This window comes from Seriola aureovittata, chromosome 13, assembly GCF_021018895.1.
Source record: "Seriola aureovittata isolate HTS-2021-v1 ecotype China chromosome 13, ASM2101889v1, whole genome shotgun sequence".
Lineage (NCBI taxonomy): Eukaryota > Metazoa > Chordata > Actinopteri > Carangiformes > Carangidae > Seriola > Seriola aureovittata.
This window is the reverse complement of record NC_079376.1, coordinates 12,255,382-12,272,379: the sequence shown is the minus strand read 5'-3', so window position 1 is coordinate 12,272,379 and position 16,998 is coordinate 12,255,382. Positions and strand designations below refer to the sequence as shown.

Here is a 16,998-nt window from a genome sequence, read left to right as displayed (position 1 = left end):
ATTGGGTAGTTATGTTATTCTTCCTTCACTCTTCCCAAATTTCATTTTCACCTCCATGGAGGTGTTTGTGGCCATAAATAATAATAGATGATAGATGATTAATCAGTTAATCAATTAGTTATTGACAGAAAATAGTTCGGCAGCTTTCTTTGTCATACATTAAAGTAAACTTAATATCTCTTGTTGTACCTAGATGCCCCTTTCACACACATAAAACTTAACAATAAAAAACATAAGCTATGAAACAATACAAAACATAAAACTAAACAAGAAAATTATCAGAATCAGTTTTATTGGCCAAGTATGTTTGTGCTTACTAGGAATTGACTCTAGTTTCTAGTGGCTCTTAATGTACTTCCTTGATAGCAAAATAAATTTGGCCCATACTTGTGCCTCGTGCTTGTTTTCTTCTGGCCCCGTCTACGGCAATATACGTCCCATAGCCCGAATCTGGCCCACTGACTGTAAGATGCTACTTCAACATCAGGGCCCATTCTGGTGCACACACACAAAATCTTCCAGCCGTCAGTCAATACCGGAGGATAACAGCCAGACTCTGCCCAGATGTGGAAGTATATGGACCGGAGTTGTGCCGAGGAGCCAGGCATATGTTGTGCCAGCAGTTTCATTTTGCTGGGTTACATTTTTTTATATACACTTTGACTTACACATAATGTTTTGTAGACATATGTACAAAGTAGTAAGTGAAAAAAAACATGTAAAAAAAAAAAAAAGTTTACGGACCAAGGGCTGTATTAAATATAAAATAAGGTTAATTAATTAACAAAACGTAACGACAGTAGCAATAAATAATACCATTAAAACGTAACGTCACATTAGCACAAGTCACCCACTTTCCCACTCTGTGGTCGGGTCATTCGGGTGAAGTTCAGCCCCATGAGTTCAGCTGATATGTTTAAATATTCCGACGGCACTTGAAGGCGGCGTCAGACTGCACTGCATACGCGCCGTGGCGGAGAGCGAAGATGGCGGAGAATAATGTTGAACCAGAGCACGAATGGAGCGACCGGGCCCTGGACACGGCCGAGGACACTCTGGTTGCAATGGAAACCCTGTTAGCCACACTGAGAGCCTTCGAGGACGTCCTCAGGCAACAAGATATATCCATAGCATCCTCCACGGAGTACTGCGACAACTTCTGTCAGGTAATGTGTACATGCAACATCGAAGCTAACGTTAGCACAGCGTTAGCTCACCCAGGATTGTTTTTCTCGCAGCCTGCGAGCTAATCTACGACGGCTGCTGGCCCTCAAGCTACCTCACCAAGTTCAGGCTGGCTGTATAACCAGGGAGCAACTGCACTGTGTATTTTTTTTTATTAATTTCCACGAATACATATGATCTTACGTCACAGCAGTTTAATTTACCATCACTGGACTAATTACATAGGGTTAGTGATGGATTCCCCGTTTATTGCTTTAAGTTGTACAGTATGATCCCTTTGCTTTCATTGATATAACTCGTTCAGCTCAATCTTATCTAAAACTATGCAATACAGCAAATCTATTACAGATGTTTGCATGCACATGACATTGCCACAGTTTGCACATTGTGCATAATTGCATGCGTGTGGGGCGGGGCGGCATCGCGGTGTGTTTATCCAAATTTTCTAGCCAGCTGGGGCGGCCTCAAAATGGCATTTTGGACATTTAAATTAGTTGCAAATATCTTGTGCCCATCAAATTTTGTATTGTTTAGCCTTTATCACAATGTCAAACGTCGGCAGTCTAGTACTGACGTTGTATTCATGTTCAAATTGACTGGTAGTATGGTGGATCTGCCGTATTGTAACTATATTTTTTGAATTCTGAATATTATTGATATTAGTACAATATTAAGCCAAATATAGTGTTTGAGTTAGGGAAACAGAAACTACATTGGTTCCCACTTTCAAGAGTCCCTGATTACAAAACTCCAAAGCAGCTCATACTTTCGTTTTTACCACTTAAGCCAATGAACGCTTTTCACTCACAGAGGAGCTTCCAGTGAGACTTGGTTACCAGCCAAAGTAGATTGTAGAGGAGAGTAATTCATTAGCCAACTCTTCCATGGTTGTTCTGTGGCTGCTGTGAAAGCATGCATTCACTCTTTTATAAGTTAGTTTTCAAGCAATACTAACATGCCCCCATGTGCACTGATTTCTGTGCCCGTTCTTCCTTTCATTTTTAGTCCTACTTTGTGGACAGTGTTTTCCTGCTGAACTGTAGTAAAGATATAGCAACCTGAGTGAGAGAATTTTGGATCAAAAAGTCTGTAACTTTAATAACTAAGGTACCCAACTAATTTGACTTTTTTAAAAGGCATATTTTACAAACAAAAACAAAACTTTGGCTTTTGCCTCCCATCATTTCTATAGCTCGTTTGGAGAAGATGAATGATTACAGCAACCAGTAACTCCTTCGATGTACATATGAGCATGTAACTACTATTGCTGAAAATTTTGAACCTACAATTTAATTTCCACTCTGGGCAAATTAAATGATTTTCAGGTTGATATTAAACAAAAACTGACAATTTTGTAGTGGTGTTGACTTTCTGTTCCAATCGGAAGTAGTCCAGGTGTAATTAGTACACTGATGGGAGTCTCCAGGGTTGAGACTTCCTTCTTGACTTCCTCAGAGAGTGTGCTTTATTTTTGGACTGAGGGGAATTAATTTAGTGCCTCTGTAGACACAAGCAAAAACTGGCAAGGTTCCTTCTGTCTGACAAATGGGACCCCTGGGATGCTGATAGTACGATGATTTAATGCGTGTGCCTGCCAGCTCCATACAGGTGACACACTGGTTTAGACACAGTGATGTTGACTCCTCCATGCCTGGGGACAGTGACAGTGAAGACAATATTTCATACAAACAACACTGTGAGAACCAACATTTTCTGTTCTCTATTATTTCTTGTATTAGAATTTTTTTTTTCTTTCATGATAGTGTAATTCAGAAAAATACATTTTAATGTTCTCAATGTTGTTGAATAAAGGACAGGACTTAAGCTTGCATTTCATCACAAAAACATATTTGAGTGAACGCACCTCTAAAATATTACAAGTCAAAAGATGCCACGGTATACTTTGTGTCCCTACTTGAGTATGATTTTGTAGTTCATGATGGCTCACGATTAAAGGTTCAGGGTTGTCATATGCTGTAGAGTCAAGTCCCTTCAGGCCCAATCAGGAGTACCTCACACCAGACGGTGTCAGCTGGGATCAGTCAGGTATAGACCGTTATCTTCCCCAGGTGGAAAACCCCTGTTCTTCCACACAAATGTGTCTCCCATCTGATCTCCCCTGATCCCTTTTTGAAAGTATTTACAGCCTGTTTTCATACTGTTTTTTTCTTCACCCTTTACATTTAGAGATTTGTATGTATCTTTTTAGGCACTGATTCACTATGCTGGCAGCAGGAACTCTATGGAGCATGGTCTGCCTCTTCTGGAGGTCTACTGTCTGTCCATAAACTGCTTTGCTGCAGCCCGATCCCACCTCACTGCAGAGTCTGACAAAGTGGCCCTTGTTTTGAAGAGACTAGCTTTGTGAGTATTGAACAGTTTCCACTGAAAATAAAAATAATTAGAGATATAGATACAATGAATTCTCACCACCCATAACCACAAGCACGCATGTCTGTAAAATAATAAATTAGACTTTTTCTTTGCACTTGTTTGAGTTTGAAATGAAGTAAGTATATCTTGCCAGCATATTTAGCAGCTTGTGTTGTGTTGCACCTTTTCTTGGTCACTGTAAATGTATTGAGGTGAAGTGGTCAGCTCATTCAGTTAAGTCCTTAACAGCCTGGTAATACAAACCGACAATTTCTAGTTTGTGTAGACTAGTTGTAATTCAGGCATTTGCTTTGGACTTTACTTGACCTGATACCTGACCGGGTAAAGCCACAACAAGCTTGTCACTTGTCTTTTCTCCCGGTTTTCACATTTCCAAATAGAGCTGGATATTGGCGCTAAACTCCTTATTCAATTAGATTTCAATTCACTAAGTCCAGAGTCAATTCAATTGATGCTTCACTTATATCAGATAAATCAGAAATTTCTAAATGTCCAAATGTTCTGGTAATATAAGGTTGTCAACAGACAGCAAGTGACATTGTCCTCTAAATGCCTTCCTGTAGTTTGTTGATTTGTTTGAGTATCTGAGCTCACTAAATATCTTCAGCTGAAGTTTTCCAGGCTTGATATCAAATGTAAATTACAAAGTGTAGTCTTGTGATATGTGACTTGGATATATCCATGAAGGTGTCACATTGCATTTCACAGTAAAAGACACTGTGTGGTAGTCATTTTGCATTTGTTGAATTTTAATTCTGTTTTGGTTAAAAGTACAGTCAAGTCTTAAGTAGGGCTGGATGATATCACTTGAAATCAATATCATGCTTAACTGTCACCTTTAGCTCTGTAACAAGAGATGCCCACATATTTTTAAAATCGCTTATGCACAAAATTCTCTATTTTCCAAGTGAACCACGTATTAATTTGTTATGATTAAATATAAACAGAAAATCCTAGATTCTAACTTTTAGAGTTATGTTTATTTAATAAGTTTAACAATCAAGAATGCTTTTGCTTGCTAAAATAGAAAATCTTAAGTAAAATGAGTGTCTGGTTTCACATACGCAAGTAAGTAATATTATAAATAGGTGTAAATGAGACAACTGTGAGTGTGTGGATATAACTCAGTCAAGTGTGCGATTTTCTGTCCATGCACTTGTCACATATGACATGGGTGTGTTACAGGTTATTGAACAAATTTCTGTTTCCTCAATGTTTACATTTTAATCAACAGTAACAATTCCAACTCAATGAACTCTGGTATGGATGAGCTCATGTAAAGGACACAAGCACTGACTACCAGTGATTGGCTGTTGCTTTGGATTAGACGTGATTCTTGTTGTACTTTTAGGTGCATTAAAGGGTTCACACTGCAAATGACAGCCTGTCTGAATACATTTACTGAACATACTGACATGACTTAAATTAGGTCAGTTAGCGACTTATAATGTCTCTTTCAGTTAATTGCAGAGCTCATGCACTATTGCTCTACACACACACACACACACACACACACACACACACACACACACACACACACACACACACACACACACACACACACACCCCATCAGGAAATGTTCATGAGGGATGGGGGTTGTCTCACTGTTTTCAGCTTAATAGAGTCTTGCATGAAGGATCTATTAATAGATAGATTGTAATAGTTAAATTTAACTACTGACAGATGTGGTAAAGTCCATCTAAAAAACATTTCACCACCACATTCTATTTTCAATCAAGCAATTTTTGACATGTTTAATGTATGAAGATGTAAAGCAGACTCTTTTTTCTTGTACCATCAAAACAAACTGACAACATGTATTGAAGTTTAGGGTAATATTACAGTCTGTTCAATATGTGTATGTGTCGTTTAGATTAAATGTTTCACAGTTTATACTTATACTAAATTGTCTTGTTCTGTTTTTTGTCAAAAACTAGAGCAATCTAGAATTATCATTATTTACTGAACCTCCAGTCTTATCTGTTTTTTTTTCTTGCAGGAGCTGTTTTGAACTGTTGCTGTCAGTGCCTGAGAATGAAATACCGTATGAAGCCTGGGTTCAGTTCCACCACTCGGTGCAGGTAAGAGGTCCTTGTTTCAAAACATTGTTTTCTGATGGGTTAAAGATTTAAATCGGAGAGGAAAATAAAGTGGTCATGACTTAATTCGAGAATTACTTACCCCAGGTTGAGATTTAACTTGTGGTGGTGGCTGGTGTGACTGGTGTGCATGCAGACTCATGCAGTTTACACTCAATACATTTTACAGATGTTCTCTGTTTCGCCTCACAAGCAGACTATTGATAGGTGCTACAATTTACAGATGCAGGCTGTTGGTAGAGCCTAGCTAGGTGGCTGTTCACAGAGAAGCCTCTAGTCCCCACTCAGTCACTGCTGCACATACTCAGACAGGTGTGTGAGACACAAAGTGTTCTAATGTGAGATTTACCTAAGTTGGAACCATGTGGTTTTATCTACATGGGTGGGCCGCCCAAGTAGAACCTGTTTATGGGAAGCGCTGGTGTTATGAAAGACCTTCTGATAGGTTGTTGGTGAGACTTGAGAAAAAATGCCCCAAGTTGGTGTAGATGGCAGTGTTTTATTCCTGTTTGCCTCTTGAGTCTAAACCACCAGTGTTTATAACCTCTATGACTGAACAGAACAGTGATATAGTAAGAAGCGTCATGGGAACTCATTACCAAACTGCAGCTGCAGTTAGACATACGGTCAAATATAGATTTAAAAGGAAAAAAGTATTGTAATTTCTTTGCTGTCAGGTTGTGACAATCGAACATTTTGCACCGTGTGTTGTATTTTCCCAGGTTTTATTCAAGAAGTACTTTGTTTGAGTTCATTTCAAATAAGAAAATATTAAATTCTTGTCAGAGGGAGTTGACAGCAACCGAGCAGCTGTTTCATTTCCAGACATGAACAGTGGTGTTCAAAAGACTAATGTTTTCCTTTTATGTAGGTAATATAAAATGTTAAATTGCACCAACTAATTAAAGCCAGCAGTGTAGTAATGTAAACTAAGAGCACCACTGCCTCTGTCCAGGGACAAACATGGCACCGTTTATTAGTGTTTTACTTGTTTGTGATCTAATTTTTTAACATAGTGCTCAACAGATAGCTGTTTTTATTGTACTTAAATATGACATTGTTTGTGTCTTTATTGCAGATTGCCCATGATACGTTGTTACAGTATGGAAGCACAGACCTCCAAGCTTTACTCCAGATCACAGGAGAGGGAGGAGCATGGAGCAACTCAGTCCTTAACTCCCTCCTCACTGGCCAGGTCACCAACCCAGAAGAAGGTTGGGAATCCTGTGAACTTATGAATTATGGCAGCACTGCGCCTTAATTTAAGTGCTTATTATCACATTGGCCTTGTTGTGGTAGTTTGCTAATCAGACTTTGTTTTAATTCTGTCACTAGTTGATGCATACATCAGCTTGGAGGGGGAGGGCTTCATGGAGATGCGGGTGAAACATCTGGAGAAGATCGGCGAAGTTGCCAAGGCCGTGGTGCTGGCTAAAGCTTGCACTGAATGCAGCTCCATCTCCAACCAAGCTACTTTTCGCCAAACATACGTCTCCCTGCTTTGTCACCTGCTGCCCAATGAGGAAGCCATCATGGAGGTATTACAACATGTTCACTAGATGTTCAGTTATGGGCGTGATGCTGTTTTGATACTGTGATACTTTTGTGCAACTTTTTTTTCTCATGACTGTTACATGTGAAATATTACATAACTGTGGTGGTTCTCACACTTACTAGTCTTGCATAGCCAGACCTATCTCCACAGTGCTGGAGATAGGTCTGGCCTGTTTGAAATTCTTTAAACGAATCACAATAGTCTTGGCCGGTGCTGGGACCAGGGTGCAGCAACAGTGCCCCTGTAAAATTGGGGGGGGGGGGGGCTTGTTTTGATGAAACATTGGTACGTGAGGAGATGAGCACTGTCATTAAAATGGCTAATTCCCTGCAAAGAAAACGCCACAAAAAAACCCAGCAAAGTAGGTTGCTATGTCCTAGGTTTGTTGTTTCGCCCTAGTGAAGGAGATTTTGATAACAGTAGCAGGCAGGGGAAGCTAAAAAGGGGGGAGAATGCCGGCTGAAATAGGTTCCCAATGGCAGGTTTATACCTGCAGCCTACATCCGGTGAGTCAGACTCCACATTCACTTACAACACTGGCAAAGTATACATGTGACAAACCAACCTGAAGTAAAATACAATATGTTAAATTATTTATGACTGACATAGAGACTATCATGAGATACTGTTAGATACTATCAGTCAGGGATTCTACTACAAAAATGACTACACTTGACAAAAGCCTGTTTCTATGGTTGGACACAGGTGTTACTGACAAGATGAAGAAGAAGAGAAGAGTCCAGATAAAACTGCCTCTGCTCTTAGCAACACGGAGAGAGCATTTCTCTCTGTTCAGGCAATATATAATTGATATTAGTTGATGAATAAAAATGGGGACATATTTTCAAGTGAAACCTTCCTTATAAAACAGTAAATGGAAATATAAAAAAAGGTTCCTATTTATAAAGTTTATCTGCAGCATCGCCAAAAATAGAGCCCCAAATTCACATGCAAATGTGAGGTTTCGGCTTGCTGGCACTTAGTTTGAAGACACAGAAATCCTTCAATTTATACAAGATAGATCATTTGTGTAGTTTTTGGCCTTATTTCAGTATTGGCTCCCACTTTCAATACAATGTGATTTTAATGCAAGACAGGGAGTCAGACGTCCTTTTAGGTGCAGTTAAGTTGAAGAAACTGTGAAGCCAGTTTTCACCAGAGTTGTTAAGATATCTGTAATGCCTTTTCTGGTCGTGACATGTCAGTGACTTCGGCAAACGTGGATGTTTTCTTCTTTCTTTTTTTTTTCTCTCCTCTTATACCAGAGCTACATGCATTCTCAAGTACTATGTATACTCACTGACAGGTGTCCTTATTGTTCGGTCCTGTTTTTGTAATGCCATCTGTCTCCATTCACCCACCTTTTCATGGTATGCTGTCAGTTGAAGATTTTCTGTTTCAAGTCTTGAATGGTCATGTTTATAGAGCTGTTGAAACACTCACCCTATTGTAGATTTAGACAATTTTCTAACTTCGCTGGGTCATAAAACCATTCCAAAGACACCTGGACGTATCTAAAATAGATTATCATCCAGCTAAAATAAGGCTGGTTTCTTACTTCCTCAGAGGTTTACATTATCATAAGATTTAAAATTTAGCATAAAAGGGGAGCTAATTCACATCATATTTTACATGCAGTTATTGTGCTGACATTTGTAATGGACTTTCATTCTATACTGGTACAAATATGCAGCCAAATCAATATCATTGTGCGTGCTGATTGTGCAGCCCACCCTTAAAAGAACCCCCTAGGATCCTTCTGTTTCATTGCCTTGCACGCTCTCCTCTGCCTCGCTCACACATCATGTATATATTTTTTTGTTTACTCCTGGGGCTGGAGGAGGGAGAAACAAAGGAATCAAAGTGAGGAATGCAGGATGAGCAAGGGCGAGGTCTCATGCATGCCGCAGCTTCAAATTGAACATGTAAAGCCCTTTGCCTTTATGTCCAACTAGTTACTGTGCATAAATACTTAATGTGCTGCATACAGTGGGCTAATGTATTTGATTTTTAAGAGTAAATTCACAGAGGGCTGAAAAGCGCAGGATTGCTGTCCTCTGCTGCACCTAACCACACCCAACAGTGATGTCACAGGGTCCTGGAGTACATTTGTACTGAGTTACTTTTTAAAGCCTTGGATATTGTATCTTAAACCTTTAATTTGTTACAGATCCGTATTGATTCCAATACTTGTTCACTTCATTGTTTTTTTGTGTTGGTTTTTTGTGTTGATGTAGCTGAGCTCCGTTAGTATAACACGCACATCTGAAATGGTCTTCTCATCCACTTAATCCCCATCTGGAAAACATTTATAGCAGTTTAATAATTTTCGGTTCCTGTGTGAATATCGTTTTCTCTTGTCAACATTATGAATAATATTGAATTATGTTGGGAAATTATTCTATCATCTGCACTTTTTACCAAAACTATCTTGGCAGTGGTGATTGATTGAACATGCCTTTTTTGATATGTGTTTTATATATTTACATGAATTACATCAAAGATCCCTAATTAAGTTTTTAAAGATTTTTTTTCTTCCATTTTTGCCTTCATGAGAGACTTGACCGTAGAGTGTGACATGAGATAAAGGTCTTTCGCTGTGGTCAAAGTAGGGACAGTAGGAACATCATAGTTCCGTGTTTGTTTTAAATGCTGGGTGGTGCGTTTTATGTTGATGACATATCTAAATTTAAAAATGGCTGTAGATATGTTGTCTGTTACATTGTATTTGAAGTATTAACATAAAATGTACTCTTCAAACAGATATCCAGACTTGACTGTAAGGATGTCCTGGAGATCACATGTAATTTGGAGACAGAGGGTGAGGAGAATACAGCCTTCATCTTGTGCACAACTTTCCTGACTCAGCAGCTTCAGCAGCAGAGTCATTACTGCTCCTGGTGAGTAGTCCCTGTTAAGGACCAAGAGGTTGGGTGGGCTGCAGTAACATGTAAATTATTGATGTTTTGAAATTGCTATCAGCAATCAGAGTAAATGTCTAATTATGATTAAATGATTTGGTTGATTTCTTTGTTATTGTGGTGGTCATCAGAGTCAACTGTGGTTGTTTTTTAGAAAGAGAAAAAGCACATTGCTCACTTTTCTTGTCTTTTTTTTTTTTTCCAAAGGGAGTTGATTCTGTTGTGGAGTAAACTTCAGAGGAGGATTGACCCCTCGTTGCTGTCTCTCCTGGAACGATGCCTTCAGCTAGGTGCCATTGCCAAAACGGTCCACCATTTGCTTTACCTGGTCCGTGTGATTCAGGCAGAGGTGAGCATGAACAGCTATACTTTGAGTTGATGTATTGCTTATATAATGGAACTTTTCATAGTGTGTTAGTGCTACATATTAAGGAGTAACTGAACTCAGGAAATAAACGCCAGTTTAGCTTGTGTTTCCTTGTTTCGTTGGATCTGATTAGGCATATTAGTGTGATAACAGATTAAAAAACTATTCAGTTATATGACACACTATTTTTGGGCAGCTATTATGAAAGAGGAAGTTAACTAAATTAGGGCCTGGTTCTCTTCAGAGTGCAGGGGCCCTACAACCACTTACCACAGTGACCACACCAGGCTGTGATGTTGGATGTGGTCAGAGGTTCAAGAGACTTATACTGTACCTTTCAACCCAGTAAAGCTGTTTTTCCTCCTTCCATATATAAGTGTTGAGTTACTGTTGTATAGAGTAAAGCTTTAGAATATGGAAAACAAAAATGGATTAAATCAGATTTGTTACCTGGCCAACAGAGACGCATACATGTGGCCTAGTGTAAATGAAAGCGCTCTAGATCTTGTCTGGGTTTTATCCAGATCACTGATATTTGAGATGAAGAGTGTAAATGGGGCCTTACCACCCCAAACATGTAAAGTGATTTTTTTGGGGGGGTCGTGCTCACTCTTAATAATATATCACTCTCTTTTCAGGCAGAGGATGTGGGGGTACCTGCCTCCGTAGAACTTTGTGTCAAAGCCCTTCAACTTCCAAAGCAGGAAGACTCTGAAACAAGAATATCTGTCTGTAAGACAGTGTCCTGTCTTCTTCCAGATGACCTTGAAGTTTTGCGTGCCTGCCAACTCACAGAGTTTCTGCTTGGCCCCAGTCAGGATGTCTTCGGCAGTCTTGAGGAGCTTTATTTACGCCCTGACCAAAAGTATGACCAGGAAAGCGAGGTTATTCCCAACTCACTGCGCTGCGAGTTGCTACTAGCACTAAAAGCATACTGGCCTTTTGACCCCGAATTCTGGGACTGGAAAACTCTCAAGTATCACTGCATCTCCCTTCTTGGGTTGGTACCAGAGTCAGAAGGGGAAGAGGACGAGGTGGTAGACAAAGAAGAGAAGGTTAAACAACATGAGCCACAGGAAGTCGTAGTGAAAGTCGACTCTGAGCATCAAAAGAGGATAAATGGAAGTCTTGATGGTCATGAGCAGCAGGATAAAAAGCAGTCTTCTAACTTAACAGAAATCCAAGGGGAATCGGAGGCAAAGAAACAGAAATTCTGCTGTCAGATCTGCAAGAGGTCAGTTACTGACACCCAAATTGTTCACCACTCCAAAAGACATGCAGAGGACAACAGCCACCCATGCCCCATGTGCTTGGAAAAGTTCAAGAGCAGAAAGGATCTCGTTCCTCACATGAAACTACACATTCAGAGTGAAACGCATCTTAACAAAAACAGCGTAAAGAAAGACAAGGTGCAGAAACAGGTGGATGAGGATGATGACATTGAACCAGGGGAGATCACCATTGACCCCTCTTTAATGCTGTATTACAAATCCACACGTGATCCAGATGTGCTGGACCACATTGTGCAACAAGCCAAAACTGTGAAAGAGAAACGCCTGGACGATGACGAGCATGTAACCTTCGAGTACATCAACCAACACTTCAAACTGCAGAACCGGGACGAGTATCCGTGTCCAGGAACTGGATGTACTCGGATTTTTAAACATTCCAAGTACTTATATGTTCACTTAAAGTCAGAGCACAAAGGGGATGACAATGTGAAATATTTTCACCAGATGAGAGACAAGCGGGAGAAGTGTGTTTTTTGTAGACGCCATTTTGTCTCAGCTTACCATCACCGCAAACATCGAAGGGTTCACTATGGTGATCGGCCTTACATGTGTGTGGTTATAGGTTGTGGTGCTCAGTTTAGGACTTCCAACGAACTTGTCACACACAAACAGACCCATGGCTATCAACTCAACTACCAGTGTGAGCTCAAAGGCTGTTATGTCACTTACTCTGACTTGGGACAAATCTATCACCATGAAGCACAGCATTTCAGAGATGCAGCATTTACCTGCTCTAGCGCTGAATGTAGAAAATACTATTTATCCAAAAAGGAATTTATAAAGCATTTATCCACACACAGCATCACCTTCTCTGAAGACGACTTTGAGGCTCAGAGGAAAGCAAAGCGGAAACTTCTCAAGACTTCTAGCGAAGCGACGCCCCCCCTTAATAAGCCAGTTGAATCAGAAGAGATTGCAAACGGAGATGTCCTAAACTCTTCCTCAGTGAGCTGTGCCTCCTCTTTGCAAGAATCTGACAGCAAAGAGCCCAAAGCAACAATGACCTTGGTGGCTGTGTGTTTTGATGGAAGTAAGTTCACCTGTGGTTTTGAGAAGTGTGGCATGACTTTCTCCAGAGCCAGAGATGTCCAGAGACATCTGAAATGTGCCCACCCAGAACATCTTAAACTGGAGAACAAAGAACACAAACATGACAAAGAGCGGGGCTCAAAGACCAAAGGGATAAAGACCGAAGAAGAGCCAAACAGTGAGGAAAAGGGGACAAATGAGCTCTCAACTCAATTTCAACCTGTGGATGCTGGCCAAGAGAAAAAAGCACCCACCGCTCCCAAAAACAATGAAAGTAACTCTTCAAGTCTTCAAACAAAAAATGATGCTCTGAAAGACATTCTTATTGGGCTCAGTAAACTGGACTTGAATTCCTCATCCCCTCACAGTGTGCCAAGTGAGCCACCTCAGTCCAACCCAGAGTCTAATGCATCACTCGTATCTCTCCATCAGGCAATCATGGCAAAGCCTCCTGTTGTGGTGCTTCAGAAGAGACCTGCACCTCTGCCTGAGGAAAAGGTAAAAGTCAAAACCGAACAAGCATCAACAGCTGATGAAGAAGGCGGTCTTGAATCATTAGCCACTGCGAAGCCATATATCTGTGAGACAAAAGGTTGTGGCTTCAGAACTGCTCAGAGTTACAGCTTACTGCGACACTACAACACCAAACATGGCCGTACGGTGGAACAGGCTAAAAGGTTGACTTCTTTGAAAACCACATCTTTTAAGCCTTACGTTTGCCAGCTTTGTTCCAAGAGTCACAGACAAAAACATGTGTTGAGGGCCCATTATGTTCAGATACACAACCTGAGTGAGGCTTTCGTGGACAAAATAAGCTGTGGATCTGTAAGGTATGAGGGAAACAAAGACGCTGCAAAGCATGCATCTCAGCACTTGTCGAGTCAAGGTCTAAAAGTGAAGAAGAAAGAGATTCCTAAGTTGCAACGCCAACCTGAGAAAAAGAACCCAATCGTGAAAAGCGAAAATGGACAAAACTTTGACAATAATTGTCCATCTGAAGAAGAAGGAGAGGACGAAGCAGAGAGTAGAGAGGAAGGCGGTGTGAAGAAGGAAGAAAGTGAGGATAGGACCACACAACAGGTCAGAACTACAAGACGTTTGGTAGCCAAAAGTAATCTCTGCTATATATTGGATAAATTCAGTAAGCCCTTTCATTGTGTAGCAAAAAACTGTGATGCAGCTTTCTCCACCCAGGGAGGCCTTGTGCGCCACCTGCAGTTGGTACATCATTACAATCGCTCTCAGCTCTTGTTGGAAAAAGATTTTGATGTGCATCACAGTCCAGAAGTCAGAAAAGAGCCTGCCAAGAAAAGGCCTCTCTCAAACTCGGATGAACCTCAGCCCCAATACAAATGTCACTTTGCCAATTGTAACGCCTCCTACCACCTTAAAAGCAGCCTAGTGCGTCACACTCGAGACTACCATTCTCAACCACCAGAGTTAATAAGGTGCAAGTATGAAGGCTGCACACGGGTGTTCAGCCATGATGATGCACTTAAAAAACATACACTTTACAGTCACTGTGAGTACTACGATTCACTGGTGGTACGTCTACAGAGCACTCACAAAAAGTCAATTACCGGATGCCAAAAGAAGCTTGTCGTCACACCACAGAGTCCTCAGAAAGAAGAGCCTGGTTCACCCACCGCACAAGCTGAGAGATCGAGTCCCACGCCTGAAGTGACTGCCGACCAGTCAGAGGAAATGGGCGAGGAGAGTCTTGAGGAGAAGAAAGTGTCTGGAGAAAAAAAGAAAGAGAGGAGAAATTCCTACAACCGTTTTGTCTTCAGATCTCATGAAGAAGCACTTCAGATGTGCCAAGACCGCTGTCTGCGTGTGGCCTATCCATGCATGGTCCAGGACTGCGATTCTGTTGTCACATACATGCAGAGCTTGCACCGCCACTACCTGAGGGTTCACCGCATGCGTCGAGATGATCTTGTTAAGAATGAAGATAAGCTTGTTTATAATGCTGAGCAACTGGAAGAACTGATTCAGAGGAAGTCAGCCAGGCCGACTGTTGCGGGAGCATGTGTGCCTAATGGGGTTCGTAAAATGGAGTATCAGGCAGAGCCAGAAAACACAGGGGGGCAGCCTGCAGCCATGAGCCTGCACTCCATCAAGGCAGACACACAGGAGGAGGATAATCCACTGGGATTTCCAGAGGAGGAGGAGGAGGAGCCGCCACCACCAGTTGAGAGAAATGGCGTCCTTGTTGGTGCGGATGAGGTGCTGTATGGTGAGCCGAGCACCGGTGGGCACACTGATGACTCGGCTGCAGCACCACAGATCGGTCAGAAACAGGAGGAGAGATTAAGCTTGGATAAAATCAAACCTCTGCTTCGTCCCGTCACTGTTGACCTCTCGCCACCATGCTCACTGCGCTTTACTACTGAAGAGGGCTTCCAAGATGTGTCAGGCAACAAGGATGGTACTAAAATGTCTAATGGGTCAGCAGCCTTTCCCGCCCCTCCTGTTCGCCAGCCACTAAAACGGAAAAACGAACTGTCAGAGCAGCCGTCAAATGTGAAAGACCCTCAGGCTAGCCCTTCTCCACGGCCCTTTGACATCGGAACTTATAAACCTATGGGCTTTGAGTCCTCATTCCTCAAGTTCATACAGGATACAACCCCAAAAGACAAAAACGCAGCAGCAGTGAAACGGCGGGACACTTTCAGACGCAGTTGTTCTGTTAAGGAGAACAACCAGCTGGGGATCTCTCACACCCGCAGCAGACGTACTCATTCCCCTCTGCTGAAGCCCCATACTATGACTGGGGACTTTACATCAGTCCAAAACTTGAAGTCCATCCTGGACAAGGCTCTGGCTGGGTGTGGGGACCTGGCCATTAAGCAGCTTCAGTACCTCAGACCAGTGGTGGTCCTGGGGAGACCTGTGTGCACCACCACCCTGCCTGACCTCTTCCCATCAGACACCAACAACACCAAACTGCTTCTTGGAAGTTAGTTTAACTGAGCACCTTTTTAACATGGCTATTGCAAATTACTTTGTATTTTCACAAACTGTAACAGTATTTTTCTTTGTCCCAAAATAATAGTATTATGGATTTTTTGTTGTTGTTTGTTTAAGTTGCCAAACTGAAGCATTCTAGAAATTAGCATAAGATAAAAACAAGCTTAAACAGTGCACATCAGATCCAAGATTGTTTTTTTTTGTTTTTTTTTTAGACATGTTATGGAGGCATTCAGATAACACCTATTATGTTAATTCATCATCACAAGTGTAGATAATGTAGTTCTCCGAGATAAATGTACAGATTTTCAGATTGTTAGAGATGGTCAGTAGCGTATTGCAAGGCCTTTTCACTTGTGTGAAAATGTGACTAAAAACATTTCCTTACTACAAAGTTCTTGAGGAATATGTTTGGTTATTTTTCACCTCAGTTTATATTAAATCAGTGTTGGGATGCAGTGGACAAATGTTGGCAGACATGTATGTAACACTTTCTAATAAAAAATAAATGTGGAAATGAAATAAAGCCATTTGCTTTCTCATTTGTGTAATTGACATGTTTATATACCAACTTTTTAAAGTCGCAGTGAAATGGCATTTGCCGGGAAGTTTGCCACATTGGGTGCATTTCCTCTAAAAGCAGGATGTTGAGGCAGAACATAATGCTAGGAAGACTCAATCAAAAGCCATAAACATGTAATAATGTAAATGTAATGAACAGACAGAAGAAATACTGAAAATCTGTCTCAGATCTTATTTCAAGAACATATTTCACATGATGATGGCAGATGATCTATTAATAGTTCAGTATTTATAAGGTGTGATGATAAGTTTTGAAGTTACATATTTTATTGTCCCAAATTGCACTGTACCAGCCTGTTCATTTTGTAGATTCGCTTGGATTACAGCTAACTGTCCTGGGACCTCAAAGCCCCAGGTTCACTGTTTTGGATGTAAGTTTCTGAAAACATATCTAATTATGAGTTTGTTCTGTAGTATTTGAATGTAAAGCACAAAATCAGTCTTGAAGAGGGTTCCTCCAAATTCTAATTTAAAAATCTACATTAGATGAATGACAGCAAAGGTTGTGAAGTATATATTCTTAAGTAAATATGTCTTTAATCAGATTGAAACCTCAAGCCCTGTATTACTGAAGCATAGGAATACTATACACATGATAGG

At 40.9% G+C, this 16,998-nt stretch overlaps 1 protein-coding gene across 1 annotated transcript; it reads left to right on the top strand.

Annotated features, from left to right (window-relative positions):
* Positions 1 to 946: 946 nt before the first annotated feature.
* Positions 947 to 16,358, top strand: rlf (RLF zinc finger). Its single transcript, XM_056393495.1, has 8 exons — positions 947 to 1,166; positions 3,395 to 3,549; positions 5,580 to 5,661; positions 6,758 to 6,893; positions 7,015 to 7,217; positions 9,998 to 10,134; positions 10,363 to 10,504; positions 11,161 to 16,358. Exons 1-8 carry the CDS (start codon positions 987 to 989, stop codon positions 15,808 to 15,810), a joined length of 5,685 nt encoding a protein of 1,894 aa, XP_056249470.1. The 5' UTR covers positions 947 to 986; the 3' UTR covers positions 15,811 to 16,358.
* Positions 16,359 to 16,998: the final 640 nt, after the last annotated feature.

Coding starts and splice junctions, on each gene's coding strand:
- rlf (XM_056393495.1), top strand. CDS start 987: ATGGCGGAGAATAATGTTGAACCAGAGCACGAATGGAGCGACCGGGCC. Junction 5,662..6,757: donor AGTTCCACCACTCGGTGCAG/GTAAGAGGTCCT, acceptor TCTTTATTGCAG/ATTGCCCATGATACGTTGTT. Junction 10,135..10,362: donor CAGAGTCATTACTGCTCCTG/GTGAGTAGTCCC, acceptor TTTTTTCCAAAG/GGAGTTGATTCTGTTGTGGA.